This window comes from Bufo gargarizans, chromosome 3 (assembly GCF_014858855.1).
Source record: "Bufo gargarizans isolate SCDJY-AF-19 chromosome 3, ASM1485885v1, whole genome shotgun sequence".
Taxonomy (NCBI): domain Eukaryota; kingdom Metazoa; phylum Chordata; class Amphibia; order Anura; family Bufonidae; genus Bufo; species Bufo gargarizans.
The window spans coordinates 207,188,209-207,204,163 of NC_058082.1; the positions used below are offsets into that span (position 1 = coordinate 207,188,209).

General features: G+C 40.1%; 1 protein-coding gene across 1 annotated transcript in view; it reads left to right on the forward strand.

Annotated features, from left to right (window-relative positions):
- The window catches only part of TMEM255B (transmembrane protein 255B), a 100,753-nt gene extending 86,134 nt beyond the window's left edge, over positions 1 to 14,619 (forward strand). The window contains exons 8-10 of the mRNA XM_044285550.1: positions 2,336 to 2,495; positions 13,372 to 13,512; positions 14,163 to 14,619. Coding sequence (XP_044141485.1) covers positions 2,336 to 2,495; positions 13,372 to 13,512; positions 14,163 to 14,330 — 469 coding nt within the window. The 3' untranslated portion in view covers positions 14,331 to 14,619. The remainder of the gene's footprint in view (positions 1 to 2,335; positions 2,496 to 13,371; positions 13,513 to 14,162) is intronic.
- Positions 14,620 to 15,955: the final 1,336 nt, after the last annotated feature.

Consider the following 15,955-nt stretch of genomic DNA (forward strand, 5'->3'; position numbering starts at 1 on the left):
AGAGCTACAACTGAAAAGAGAAATATAATCCACGCCCTGCAATAGGAGGAGGGGTGATTTAAAGGCCGGGAAATCAAACGCAGGAGAGACAGCTGGGAGTAAAGACCTCATCACAGGGGCGGAGAAACAGAACAGTGAGAACACCTCCAAACTCTAAGTGACATCATCACAGGGGTGGAGACACAGAGCTGTGAGAACGTCTCAAAGCTCTGGTAGTGACAGATGCCTTTTGGAGATGGGTTACAGCAAGAGAGTCATTAGAAGAGACACATCATTCCACCAGGGATTATCTCTTGATGAGTAAATCAAGAAATATGAGAAATTTTAAAGACATCTTGACTAACAACCATTATGTTGGCTCCCAGAATGCAAGGTGTTTTTGTTGGTAAAGGTCTGAGATGGTGTTTGTACCCCTGTGGAAATTGTGCAGCTTGTGGATATGTGGTGCACCCTTCATTTAACTACTCCCCAAATAACATGAGTTACAAGATCACAAGTGTGAGTATGTGAGGGACATCCAGGCAGCATGTCAAACATTGGACTTGGAGAAACTCAAGAAATTTAAACCGATTTTCAAGCATTTTAGAGAGTGTCACTATAGGAATATGAGAGATTTATAGTTTAAGGTTACTGATAAAGTGAGATTGGGGGCAAGAGGTGGTGAAATTAAGAAGGCCCTTTTACAAGGATAAAATTGGATGGTGTTGCTAAAACAGTGGCTTTGTATGGATTAAATGAGTAGGTTAATTTCAAATCTTTTTTTGTGGATTACATGCTCAATTTTTTTGTGGGATGTTACCTTTTGTATTGTTTTTATTATGTTTCTTTATATTTCATGTAGTTGATTTATTCTCTCTCTCTTTTATACATAGCTGGATGGCTGATCCATGATGAGGAGTCTGCATATAGATGTAGGCGAGCTAAAACGGACTCTGATAACACGACACAATGTTATCTCATGCCATCTTGTGACAAAAGCAATTGAAATACATTGAAAGAGTTAACCTTTTTGTGGCATTTTTACACGTTAACCATCAAGTTTAGCTCGGCTGCATCTGTATGTTTTGGGAAAGTCCTATACTGCAGATGGAGGAGAAATCCGGTTATATGTATGTAGATCTTTTTGAATGTCTTGTCATACAGCAATCTAATCTATCACAGGTTATATGCACTCAATTATTGAGATCGCCACGTGTAATTCATTAGATCCTGGCTATTTCATCTGAATTCAGCCTCCTGACGAAGCTTTTTATAGCGAAACGTGCGTCGAGGTGCAATGGCGACCACATCCCCCCATGATGTCTAAGGATAGTTGTGTGGCTTCCTTGCTCCTAGGATAGTAAATGTTAACAATATTGATGTAAGCATAAGTAAGTAGTTATTCCCAGTTGATCAAGGTTCTATCTCTGCCTTTTTATTATATTATTTTTCCGGCACATCTTTTGCCTTGAGGATCAGTTTGGTCCCCTTGAATTATAGTTACATCACACTAGAGCATGTGAAGACATGTTTTTCCACAGTTTTGGGAGGATGTCTCTGCCTGTTAAGCTTTTTTCCTTCATCAATTGGTCTACTTTTACAATCTTGCCCGCTGGTGTATATTACGTATAGAATTATTTATTGACCCTATATTGTTATTATTTATTGGGGTTTTCAAAAAACGGACATATTTTTATTTATTGGGCTGTTTGCCTCTTCTTTCTATGGGACAGATTTTAAAGTTTTTTTTTACATAATAAATAGAGATACCCATATTATTGTGAGTGGGTGAGGCATTTTTGAGGTTATTATGTTCGCACACTTTTTTTGGTCATACAGTGGAGGCATACATTTTTACGGCAGACTGCAATAAAGTATGCTGTTAGAAAAGGATGCAACTGAACACCTATATATTGGGATCCTGTTGTGATTGTGAAATGATCCCAATGTATATATGTTTATTGAATTTCTTTGTAAACTCTGCTTGCTTTAAGTCTTACTGTTTGAGGACGCCCTGCAAAAAGTTCAATTTACCAAAATATGCCACTGCATGTGTAACCTGAGTTGCAGTTACTGGAACAGTGTCTTTATGGTGTTAACCTGATTTTTTGGTGTACAACACAAAATCAAGGGTGTGTAAAGGAATAAATGCTCTAAGTTCAGATACATGAATTATACATTATTCCTACTATTGTTAACATCTGGTAGATGAAGAAATTCTGAGTACAAAGTTAAATATAGTAAAATAGTTGATGATGAATGGACTCACATAAAACAAGCAGTGTCTTGCTTTAACAGCTTTATGCAACTTGGAATGAAAACCGTTCCTCTGACCTCTCTTTCTTTATTTTGGCAGTTCAGATGAGGCCACCAGTTATTATGAATTCGTAGGTGTGAACAGCTGCCAAGACGTTGTTCATTTATACCGGTTTCTGTGGACATGCACCATCCTTAATATTGTGGGACTGTTCCTTGGCATAGTCACTGCTGCTGTTATTGGAGCATTTAAAGATATGGTAGGTCTTCTACTTAATATAAAAACTACTTATAGTTTTTATATAAATCACAGAATTACAGAGATGGACAAATTATTTTGAAAGAAAAAAAAGTTAAAAGGGGTTGTGGCATGAAAAAAAATTGACATTTTTGAATCTGAATACTTTTGTATTTGCATGTAATTTAAAATTTAGAAAAAACAATCAGACTGGCTCACAGTATTTTTGCATTTATTACATTTAATAAAACACAATTATTTACTATTGCAGTTATAGAATGATAAAAATAGATTGCCCACTAAATATTAGACATATCCTAATAGTATATCAAAATAGCATAAATAGGTGGGTATTTTAAATGCGGAGCTCACGCATATACCCAACCAACAGGAGTACTCCAAAGGGATAATAGGACCACTTGATTATGCTGTGTGGTGTCAGTCAATAGCGCATTGAATCCATACTTTGACAATATTCAGATAGTCATGAAATAACTTGCCAAGTACTCAACATACCAATCGGTAAGAAGATATCCACCCTGCGGTCCACGGTATGTTCTTATAGCGTCCAGAAGGTACTTTGTACTTGTTTTCGTAGCGGTATTCGCTGACTACCTCCTGCCACGAGGTAGTATCACCGCATTTCACATTTGCCTACTGAGGAAGGAACTACGGTTCTGAAACGCGTCTAGGATAAATCAGTGTGAACTGGACCCAGCCAGTGGTGCGTTATTTCTGTCTAAGCGCAAAAAAGGATCCTTGCTATTTATCATCTAGAACCACCTGAGAAAAATCTACGAGGTAACGGCAGCGATTTAATTCACAAAAGAGGACTGACTCAATTACCATCCAAACAGTTCCAGTGAAGGGGAATTGAACCCCGTACCGGTATAGCTCTGCTACACGAACTCCCGCTACTCCGATCGGCGCAGGTGGATGTCATCACCGACCAAGCGAACCATCTACAGGTCAGGTCACGTGAGACGCCGAGAAGGAGAAGCGGTGATACTACCTCGTGGCAGGAGGTAGTCAGCGAATACCGCTACGAAAACAAGTACAAAGTACCTTCTGGACGCTATAAGAACATACCGTGGACCGCAGGGTGGATATCTTCTTACCGACTGGTATGTTGAGTACTTGGCAAGTTATTTCATGACTATCTGAATATTGTCAAAGTATGGATTCAATGCGCTATTGACTGACACCACACAGCATAATCAAGTGGTCCTATTATCCCTTTGGAGTACTCCTGTTGGTTGGGTATATGCGTGAGCTCCGCATTTAAAATACCCACCTATTTATGCTATTTTGATATACTATTAGGATATGTTTAATATTTAGTGGGCAATCTATTTTTATCATTCTATAACTGCAATAGTAAATAATTGTGTTTTATTAAGTGTAATAAATGCAAAAATACTGTGAGCCAGTCTGATTGTTTTTTCAATATTCTTCGGTTTTCAGCTGGTATCTGAAAGACTGGGCTCCAGTAGGTTGCTGGTGAGCTCCTCTAAATTGTTTATTGCTAATTTAAAATTTTGTATAGCCAGTGAGCTATTCAATAAAATGTATCTGTATAGGGCCACCTGCTGTTTATTCTTTTCCTTATTTCTTGTCTGTCTCACTGAGCTGGTCCAACGTGCTTCTGTATCTTCTATTGCCACCAGCCATATGTGCTGTTAGAAGCTGTGGCAGTTAAAAGGAGAGAGATGTAGCAGAAAGGACACATACCCTGAGCTGCCAGGATAAAGATAATCTAGTAGAGGGTTGATAACCCAAAAATAGTCCCTGTACAGGGTCACTCTTATTGATATAAAACATTACTTTTACTATTTACCCTAAAATAAAATACAAGTGTGATCCATTAAAACTATTGGGGTACTGCTGTATTATGTTAGAGTGTACAGATCACTTCTATCATCTGATAGGATACTGAGGTGTTGGCTCAAAGTGCACATAAAATTCTAGTGGGAGGTTGTTCCACCAGTAATTTAGGGTGACTGTACCGTATAAATATCTAGATTACCCAATACATCCTAGTGGTCTCTGTGTGGTTTGGCTACAGGCTACCTATTGGATTATTCCGGAATTGCAGAGAAGTACTCAGTTTTGTGAATACTTGCTTTGATGAGCAGTCAGACATAGGTGTGGAAAGAGACCTCTTCCACTCCTAAGATCTCCCATTGCTCCTTTCTTACACCCCTAGGTGGGGGAAGCAAAAAGGGAGAATGCATGTAAGGCCACACTGCTATCAGGAGGTAGGTGTGGAGAGTAACCTCTTCCATTCCTGGGTTCTCACTTTACTCCTTTCTTACACCCCTAAAAGGATTGTGCTGCACAACCCATACTCCCCTGATGAAGGTGGTGCGCCAGTGAAACATGTAGGGAGGGTTTGCTCACAGGCATCTTATTTTAGGCAGGGAACCGCTATTTCACTTTTCACATGGTACAGTGTATGCTACAGTAACTAACAGACCTACAGAATCTACCTCCTGATAGAAGTGTGAGTGTGCATTCTCCCTCTTTCTCCTTCCCCGACTCAGGGGTGTAAGAAAGGAGCAAGGGGAGATTCCAGCAGTGGAAGAGGTCACACTCCACACCTACCTGGGCATTCTCCCACTTCTCCTTCCCCCGGCTAGGGGTGAAAGAAAGGAGCAAGGGGAGACCACAGGAGTGGAAGAGGTCTCTCTCCACACCTATGTATGACTGCTCATCAAAGTGAGTATTCACAAAATCAAGTACTTTTCTGCTATTTAAGAAGAATCTAATTAGTAGTCAGACCACACTGAGACCACTAGACCTGGGATGTATTGGGTAATCTAGGTACCTATAGATTCCCACCAGAATTTCATGTGCACTTTGAGCCAATATCCTATCAGATGATATACGTGATTTGTACTCCATAACAAAATAGAGTGACATTGGTACCCCGACAGTTTTAATGGTTCACATTTATTTTTTCTTTTAGCGTAAAAAGTGAAGTTTTATCTCAATAACGATTACCCTGTACATTCATTATTTTTTTTTAATCCCCATGGGCTTCACCCGCTAGGTAACCTTTTTTGTCATTTATTTCCTACAGATTTAGATACAAGCCGGCAGTCCCATCAGTGGGACACCATGTGATCAACTTATGTCTCTTGGACTCTTCTCACCAAAAAGCACATAACCCCCATTAAGAGAATTTAGTGACATTTAAACGTTCTACAGATGAACACATTCTGGCACGTTCACTCTGTGGAATATCCAGTGTGAAATTCTCATTCACATGGAAAACAACCTAAAATCGACTCTTCTTTTTCTGAACAAAAAGTGCAGGGGGTTCAATAAAAATGGAGTTGGGCATATTTCCACTCATAACTCCCCCAATGTATCTGCACTGTGATAAATCACTATGGCATAGGTCATATGAAATGATGCCATGTCTGATTTTATCCGTTTTGGAGAGAGTAACATGAACAGTAATACTCAGGCTGGTAAGCAATGCTGAGTAATAGGCTTTTTAGTGATCTCAACCACCACAGACATTTTCGAAAATGACTGGCATCCCAAAATTTGCATCAGATTAAAGTCTGGAAACTATGCTCTAAAGAAATTTGTAAATCCACTGCAGTGTCTGGTTCTTAAAACAAGATATCATGAGTTATAGTAATCTTTAGAGGGGTAGTGCATTATTTGAAAAATATAGCGAGCTTCTGCTAAAAGCAGTGCCACATCCGGTCCTTAGGTTACGTCTGGTATTGCAGCTTTGCTCTAATGAAATGAATATGGTTGAACTGCAATACCACACACAACCTGTGAAACAGGAGTAGTGCTGTTTTTGGAAGAAAGCAGCAATGTTTTTGTAAACCTGGACAATCACTTTAAACTACAATATGGGATAATTCTTAACATTTCAAAAGTCTTTCAAGGTCCTGACAATACACAAGATTGTATTTTGGATATTGAGATTTAACACGTTTCAGTGGATTAATGAGTTCATAAAATAGGTATACCTGTAACTCATTTGTAATGGGATTTCTTTCTCATTAAAGCCACATAATATGTATTCGACATTAAAAGCTATGTCGTGACACAGAGGACAACATTTTAGTGAAAAAAAGTCATCCTTTACCTACTGGTAACAGTGGAAATGATAATTTAGCAAATACTGTGTCAGACTCAATGGGTAAAATCAGTAATCTTTGTTTCTGAGAGTATCATGTGTTACATACAGTATATACAAGTTAGGACTGTCTAACATAAAGGAACAGTTTCATTTATGGAAACATTGTCATTTTATTTCTGTTTTGATGCATTCCATGTTGAGTAGATTTTCAGTGCACAATCAATACTGAACATTAGCCGCTACAAGTAAATACTATCTGCTGTACATGCATGCAGATTTAAAACTTGCATGGTTATGCCAAAGTTGCTCAAAGTTTATAACGTATGCCTTGTATGCAATGTTTAAATTCAACATACAGTGCATCCGGAAAGTCTTTGGACCCTTTTACTTTTTTACATATTGTTATGTTGCCACTTTGTACTGAATAAAAAAAAAAAAAAAGTTTTCCTCCATCAATCTGCCCTCAGTACCCCATAATGAGAGAGTGAAAACACAATTTTAGAATTTTTTTGCAAATTTATTGCCAAGGAAAAGCTAAAATTTGTCATGGACATAAGTATTTGGACCCTTTGCTATGACACTTGGAATTTAGCTCTGGGGCCTCCCATTTCTTTTGAGATGTTTCTCATCATCATGTCTTTCATCTTTGAGATGTTTCTACAATTGATTGGATATGATTTGTAAAGACAAAACCCCTGTCTAACGGCTGACAATGCATATCAGATGAAAACCCAAGCCATGAGGTGGAAAGAACTGCATGTAAAATTATTTTGCACTGAAAGTTCCAGGAACACAGAAGTCTGAAACAACCAGTACTCTTTCTAGAGCTGTCTGACCAATAAAAAATAATTAAGTTATAGGGGTAGAAGGGCCTTGGTAGGAGAGGTGACCAAGGATGAATTTTCAAGGTGCTCCTTGAGGTATGGGGTCCCTGTTCTCATGATCAGTGTGGGTCCCAGAGGTAGGACCTTCACCGATCTAACAGTAAGGATAACGTGTTACCACTGGAATTCCCTTTTCCAAGGGGTATTCCAATCTCAGACATTGGTGGCATATTGCTAGGATATTCCCCAAAGTTCGATAGGTGTGACTCCCACCTCTGGGACTCGCAGTGATACTTAGAATGGAGCCTATCCTCCTTTTATTTCTATAAGAGCACCGAAAATTGCGGAGCGGCATGCTAGGCTATTTTCAGCAGTCCCATTGAAATGAATAGGAGGTGCATTAAACAAGTGTGGCCACTGCTTTATCTACTTCTATAGGGCTGAGGGAAATAGCCAAGCCAGCGCTCGGCTATTTTTTGCGCTCTCATAGGAATGTATGGAGGATGTCTGCGCATGCGCTGAGCGCCCTCCGGGACTTTGTGGGCTCCGTTCTAAGCATAGGTGTGGGTCCCAGACGTTGGAGGCATATCCTAGTGATATGCTCACAATGTCTGACATGGGAATAACCCTTTAAGTGTATTAAGCGATTACATAGATTCTGTGGTCTGACAGATGCAGACAGAAGGACATCATTTGAAAACATTTCACAAAGTGAACTTAGAGATCTGAACTTTGAAATAAAGAAATGAGAATTAAATGTTTGACATTTTTTGTGCCTCTAGTTTCTTTTGTAAAGTAACTAGAAAAGGGGGAGCTAGCTGTTGATGAAGGAGGACGTGTAGACAGCGAGTTCCGGCTACTAAGACAGGAATCCCTTGCCATTTGCAGCTACCCGTCCTCTTCCAGGGTACATCATCCCACCCTGACCATCTCTGACCCACACCGGAGCTTACAGGCCCAATTACAGAATTTTGGGCTGCCTCCCAGAAGTTGCGGCTTGCAGCGCGTGGGAAGCCGTAGCCTAGAGTTCCTGGTAGCAAGTGTACCGAAGCGGTCTTTGGGATTCCTGCCTTCCATCCCGGGCCCGACCAGATCTCTGTGTACCTGCTGCCAGATAAAAATATACTCCCCTAGGCTGAGTGCTGGAGCATGGGCGCACTGCTGACTAGAGCTACGCAACGGATCGCATATTGCCGCTGCCTACTTGCAGATAATCTGATGTCTGTCCTCCATTAAGGGGTGCTTAGACTGCACGCTGAGCGGGTCTGCTTGCTGCTGGGCACCTTCTCGTCACTGGCCTCGGACCCGCCGACGGACCTCTCCACCTGCCTGTACTACACTCCAGGAGAAGCCGTAAGGTGAGGCGAGCTTCTCCTTCAATTCCAGAACCTACTGCAGCACTATTAGCCCACTGAGTCAGTACTTAGGAAGGGGTAGGCTGTATCCTCCTTCTCTCCCGTGCCGCCCACAGGCCAGAGACCTATTTATTCACTGTATCATTAGTGTGGGCCCCAGAAGCATTATATATTTTTCTTGAGGATTTAATAACCTCCCTTTCCCATCTCAGGCTAAGCCTACATTTTTACTGCTGGGCACCCCCTTGTATTATGGGGGATCTAAAGGTTTCAGCTGTTTTACTTTAAACTGCCTAAGGGCCTCCGGCTCAATGTTTGCGGATCCCTAACCTGGATCTACTTTGATATGGGTTCCTCTCCGTGCATCGTTGCTGCTATCTAATACATATGTGACACAGCATTGTACTATAGTCGCTCCTTCACTCAGTTTATGCACACTACCTTTTGCAATGGTGAAAAATGGGCAATCTACAGCTAAAGACTGTGTCTGAATCTCTAAGGTTTCTCATCCCAAAGGGAAATATGGAACAGTTTCTCACTAAATCACCTGCGGGTTCTGACACCCCCCTCCTCAGTGGCATCTCACTCAGAAAAAGATGCAATATCTTCTGCAGACAATCATACTGTATATCCTCTCAATCTGATCAACCTCTGCCCAGGACTTTCTTTTAACAAACCCTTACTAAAGCATTATCCACTCTAGCACAAGACCTCCAGAAGATTAAACAAGAACTATGACAAATAGGCCATCGTGTACATACCCTAGAAGATACAGTAGCTGACCTTTGCAACCATAGTAAAGAAGTGGCTACTCATTTCCATTCCTGCCAAGTCCAACTAAATCTGTTCTACACTCATGTTGAACATCAAGAAATCCGTAATCGCCGTAATAATCTAAGAATTCGAGGTCTCCCTGAAACGTATGCCTCAGAATCATTGCTGAATACCGTTAAACAACTATTAATCTTCTAGAAGATCAATAACCCCTTTCCATCGAGATAGAGAGAGCACACAGGGCTTTACGTCCACATCCAAAATCCTCTGATCCTCCAAGAGATTTTATCTGTAGATTCCTTGATTTCAGAGTCAAAGAAGACACCTTAAAGAAAGCCAGGGATACACCACAGTGGGACTTTGAAGGCCATCAACTAGCTCTCTTCCAAGCTCTCTTCCAGGATTTAGCTCCTATAACCCTCTACAAAATAAGACAACTAAAACCTCTGACTGCTCTTCTCCGATCGAAGAAAATCCTTTACCGGTGGTTATTTCCTTTTGGACTTGCTACTACAATAGCCGGGAAAAGATTAATAAGTTGACCTGAAGATCTAACATAACTTTTGACGGCACTTGGGGACCCTATGATTTCAATTGAGGATTGGGCGATGGCTCAGGATCTAGCCGCTATTCCAGTCTTATCGTCCCCATGGTCCGTAGTGTAGACGGATAGAAGCGGAAGAACAAAGAGAAGGGCCGGATAAGGCTCTATCAAGAATCTGAATGCTGATGCTACCTGAATAAGTATCCTTAACTATTGTGCCACTTGTCAATTCCTTCTCCACAGTTCTCTCTAGAGAGTTATACTTGCTATGTGTGATCTTCTGACCCTCTTTAATGCTAAGTGCCTGTTGCTTCTCTTTCATAAAACTGTGAAGGTAGGGCTGTGATCCTATATATACTTGATATGCTTACATCTTATTTTTTATCTACTTAGGTTCTGAATTAGTTTCACACTTACTGGAGATGACCCATATTTTATGTCCTCCCCTCCCTATGACATTACTTGTGTCATTAAATAGCACGGACGCATGTCAATCCTCTTTTGGATTATATAGGCTTTATTGCTGTTTAGTTCTTTTATGTTTTTCTTGTTCTACCTCTCAGTGGGGTCGTGATCTCAATGCCAGTCTGTCTAGTGCCGCTCATCTCTCTCCTCCTCTATGTTTAATCCAATTCATACACTCCTATAAATCACCATGACAGCTGGTCTAAAGTAAGCCAACCAAGAGTTGGTCTAAGCAGGAGAAAGTTTCATTTCTTGCAAAATGTTTCAAAATCTATATCACAGTGTGCACCAGGATTAAGAACTCTGCCTCGTCGTGTTCATTAATTAATTTAGTTATTTTAAAAACAACTTCCATAGGGATGATATTGGAGGCACATGCATATTTGCTGCATTGTCTGTAGCTTTATGGCAGCTGCAGTAAATGAGAATTAAGAGAGTAGACTACTCATTCATTATTTTTTAAATAACAGGTCTCTTGTACCAGAGGCACTTTTGCATGGGTGCTCTAGCTGGGGGGACACACGTATATCCAATAAGAGAGAAAGAAAAAGATATGACTCGGGATAACCTGTTGCATGTGCGCTTGGCAGCTGAAGGCATCAGTGTTGGTCTCATGCTCATATATGTCCGCACTGCTGAGAAAAATGATGTTTTAATATATGGAAATAGGCCTCTAGGAGCAAAGGGGGCATTGCTGTTACACCTAGAGGCTCCGGTTTTGATTGACAGGGCTAGGCGTGGTGCCGTTTTTACTGCCTGGCCTTGCCAAAGTGCAGAGGGTGTGGAAGTTGCAGAGAGAGCTGAGCCTCTAGGTGTAATGGTAACGCCCTAGTTGCTCCTAGAGGCTCATTTGCATAAATGTAAACATTTGTCTCAGCAACTCGAGCACATATGCACATAAGAGCAACACAGATGCTTCAGATTCCTAGCGCACATTTAACAGGTCAGCCAGTTTCATAGGTACAACTCTACTGACAGATGCATTTTAACTCCTTACCACAACATGCTGTAAATGTACAGCATAGCAGTTATCACCTTAACACACCATGCCATACATTTATGGGATAGTGATGTCAGCCAATCATAAACTGAGTCACTGCCATCAGCAAGGGGTGTCAGCTGTAACATACAGCTGACACCCTGTGGTAACGGCAAGACTGATGCTAGCGCCGATGCCGGCTGTTTAACCCCTAAAATGCTGCAGTCCGTTGCAACCGCTGCATCTAAGTGGTTTACAAAGGGAGAGGGCTGCCTCTCTCCCCCATCGGGCCCCTGCGACATGGTCACAGGATCTATTGCTATGGCAGCCGGAGGCCTTACAAAGGCGTCCAGATCTGCCATGTACAGAGGCGCGCCAGGCGAAGTGTCTAAAAGTGACATGTACATGTAAAAGAGTCTAAAAGTGACATGTACAATACACTGCAGTGTATTGCACCAGCTATTGGACCACTGCATGTGCAAGTCCCCAAGTGGGACTTAAAAAAAGTTTCAAGTAAAAAAAATGCTTTTCCCCCATATTCACTCATGTATAATTGGTTAGAAAATGTAAAAAAAGTAAAATAAACTACACACAATTGATATCACTCCATTTGTACGACCTGACTTGAAGAAATTGCTGTTTTTGTCACCTTACCTCCTAAATAAATGGTATAAAAAGTGATTAAGAACTTATATGTACCAGTAAAAAGTACCGCCCACCCTGAAAAAAAACTAAAACAAAACAATCACACAGTTGCCTCAAAAAAAATAAAAAATAAAGTTATGTGCGTTCGATATAGCGATGCAGATAATTTTTTTTATTTATTATTCTATCCAGGATTTTATGATGCCAAAGTAGTAAAATATGAAACCTAAGTAAATTTGGTATCGCCATATTTATATCGACCTACAAACTAAAGTTTTTATACATATCCATAAAAATAAAATAAAAACACTGACAGAACTTCAGTTTTTTCCCACCTGAAATAAATAGTGATCAAAAAGTCATATGTGCCCCAAAATGATAACAATAAAAATGATAGCCTGTCCGCAAAAAACAAGCACTCACTATGTTATGGATGTTCGTATCTGGCGAAGCAAAATACAACATTTAAATAATATTTTTAATAAAAAAGTGATTTTACAATACAAAAGTAGTAAAACATGAAAACAACTACCTAAACCTGGTATCGCCATAATTGTATCAACCTTCAGAATAAATTTATCATATGTACCTCATAAAAAATATAAAAGTAAAAAAATTTACAGAATTGTATTTTACCCACCTCACGTACCAAGAAGTTAAATTGAAAGCAATCAAAAAGTCATTTAACTCAAAATGGCACCAATAAAAAATAAAGCTTCTCCTGCAAAGGATGAGCCCTCACAGCTCAGTCAGCAAAAAATAAATAAAGTTATGCTTTTTATTATGTAAAACGGACAAAAAAGAAATTGACATATTTAGTATGGTATATTTGGTATATTTAGAGATAAGAAGTACGAGTGATGGTCTCTAGGTGGAGACACCCTGCTTTAACGGGGTGCTCTAGGTTAAAGCATCCTTTCAAGTGAATGAAGATGCAATACTAGATATAAGACATGCCCTGGAATAGAGCTGTATCTAGAAAAAAAATTCTGATTGTTTTCTAATCACAGATGCCCCCTGTTGATTCTGGCCTGTCTGCATTGAAAACAAGAAAAGTGAACTTCAACCTCAAAAAGATGATTGTTTTACGTATTTAGTCACAAAAAGCAGATTAAATTTAAACAAGTAATTATCTGATAATATGATCCTTTTCAACAGTCACAAACATCTGGTCTTCAGACTAAATTTGTATTCTGTCTTCCAGGCACCAGTTTCGCAACAAAACTTTAACTCTCCTCCACCACAGATTCTATACAACCCAGCTCAGCAAATATTAACCTACACTGGGTTTTGCTCTTCTACATCCTCTCTGCCTTCCTATGCGTCATACCCACTACCCCAGCAGGTAGTTATAGTAGATTGCTGCCATTGATCACTGTCTTTTAATGTATTTGGTCTAAAGTTTTTATTAGGATCAGATTATCAAAGGCTTAGTTTCTACTGCTATATATAGCTCTTTGTGACTATACCCTACAACAGTTGTATTTGTGTAATCAATTAAAAACCTATGAGATGATTTTAAGGAGTTTTCCAGGATTCAAAATTGATGGCCTTTCTGTGGGATAGGTTATAAATATTGGGAAGCGTAGGAATCAGTGGTGATCAGATTCTCAGCATGCCCATCGGCCAACTGTTTAAAGAACCACGTCCCCTTTATTGTTTACAAAGCACAATTTTGCACTTTATGTAGTGGCTGTTCCTAGTATTACATTCCGGTCCTCTTCATTTGGATAAGAAGCTGTACTGAGCTGTAATACTAGTACCGGGCTGTAGCTGGTAAACAATGAAGGGGCCGTAGCCCTCGACAGCTGACCAACAGGGGTGCTGAAAGTCGGACCCCCATGATCTAGTGTTGATGGCCTATCCTAAGGACAGGCCATCAGGTTTGAAGTCCTGGATAACCCCGTTAAATCAGAACTGGGCACACTCTGGTTACATGACAAATTGTAGCACACTACTATTTCTGCTCATCCTAACAATATTATTCTTGTATAGCCATCAGGATCCTATCCAGCAACTTCCTCTGCAGATATTTCCTTATCAGATGATATCCAAAATCCATCCCACTCCAACTCGATGAACGGACTTTCATCTAATCCACATTCACAGTATGCATCCACTATCATGTTACCAGGGGAGAAACCTCCACCCTATGCTCCTTGATGCACATGGACCATCAGCACATTCACTGGCAGGAAAACAAGACTTAAAAGGGCTTTCTGCAAAACTAATGAAACCAGTGACATTCCTTCCAACTAAATATTTACCTTCCCAACTTGAAAAAGCATTCACACCAGTTGTGAGATTAGTGACTGAATAGTCTAGACGAGACAGAGCTTTGCATCAGTATATTTTACTATGTGTTACTTGTTGAAGTGCGTCTTTTTAACTGTAGACATTAACTGTTCCTGCACTGAGCAGATGATATACACTGATGTGTTGTAAATATGGATTCAAGCTGAATAAAATACATTATTTCATCATTTCGGTGTCATTCTAGAATTCTTGACATTTGTATATTTTCCTTTTTTTCTTCATACTTTTGCACCTATGTCTCTTCTGCAAACTTGAGCAAATAAACTGCTTCCCTCTTTTTGCTAAACTACAACTCCCAGCATGCCCAGAAAGCCTACAGGTATCAGGGCATGTTGGGAGTTTCAGTTTTGCTTGAGGGCCGCAGGTTGGGCATCCCTGCTGTAGGGATACATTACAGCAGTTATCATGAATATCAGGACTCATTGGCTCATGCTATGTACTGAACAGCTCCAATGCTGGAGCTGTTCAATACAAGATTTTAGCAAAACGGTTAAGTCAATTAAAGGGGGCGTTTTGCTAAGGAAATCTGTCACTAATGGTGACAGACTCCTTTACTATTGTTATGTAGTCTTTACTTATTAACACAAATTATACAATACAATAATACTGAATGTCAAATTTTGTGAAGACGATGAAGAAGAGATTTGTCTCAATATGGTGTCTATTTCATTCAGGAATCATTGATTTGGATCAAAAACACAGTTACCCTATTTATTTGCTTTATAAGACACACCAGATAAGATGTACCTAGGTTTTAGATGACAAAAATCTGAAAATAAATAAATAAATAATTATCAGACCCCCAATCTTCATCAGACCTCAGTTCAAACCCCCACAATCTTCAGACCCCCCAAACTTTATAAAGAAAAAAAGTGTGTCTTATAAAGTGAAAAATAGCGTTATCCTTTATATGTGTCTCAAAGTGGGGGGAGAGGAGGAACACCAGAATGACAACAGAAAGAAAATTACCAGAAACTAGGTCTCACAGCTAGGGAAAGGGAAGAGGTCACCACCTAGGAAACCCTAAACCTAGCCCTGACTCCTGTCAGTATGAAAAGACCCTGAAGGTGGGGATATTCATACACCAGAAACCTAAGCCCTAGAAACCCTGGAAAGCCCTAGGAGTAGTAACTGGGTCTGAGACCACTGGTTCCTCCCAGATGAACGAACCAGCGTCTCCCTGAGGCCTAGTAAACAACAAGCAAATAGGAACAAAATACAAAAAGGGAAGTACACTTATCTTCAATAGAAAATGGATGAGCAGGAACACAGATGAGGAACTCACACCAACTCTTCCAACTCAAGGCAGATAATATCAACCGTATGGTATGAAGTGTGAGTCCAGACTAAATAGAGGAGCAGTAATGAGTCCACAAGCTACACCTGAGACAAGAGGTGTGGTCATTACCAACAACAACACTGCAACAAGTGAAATCAGATAGGCTGTCAGATAACCTAACGTGCAGCCAGTC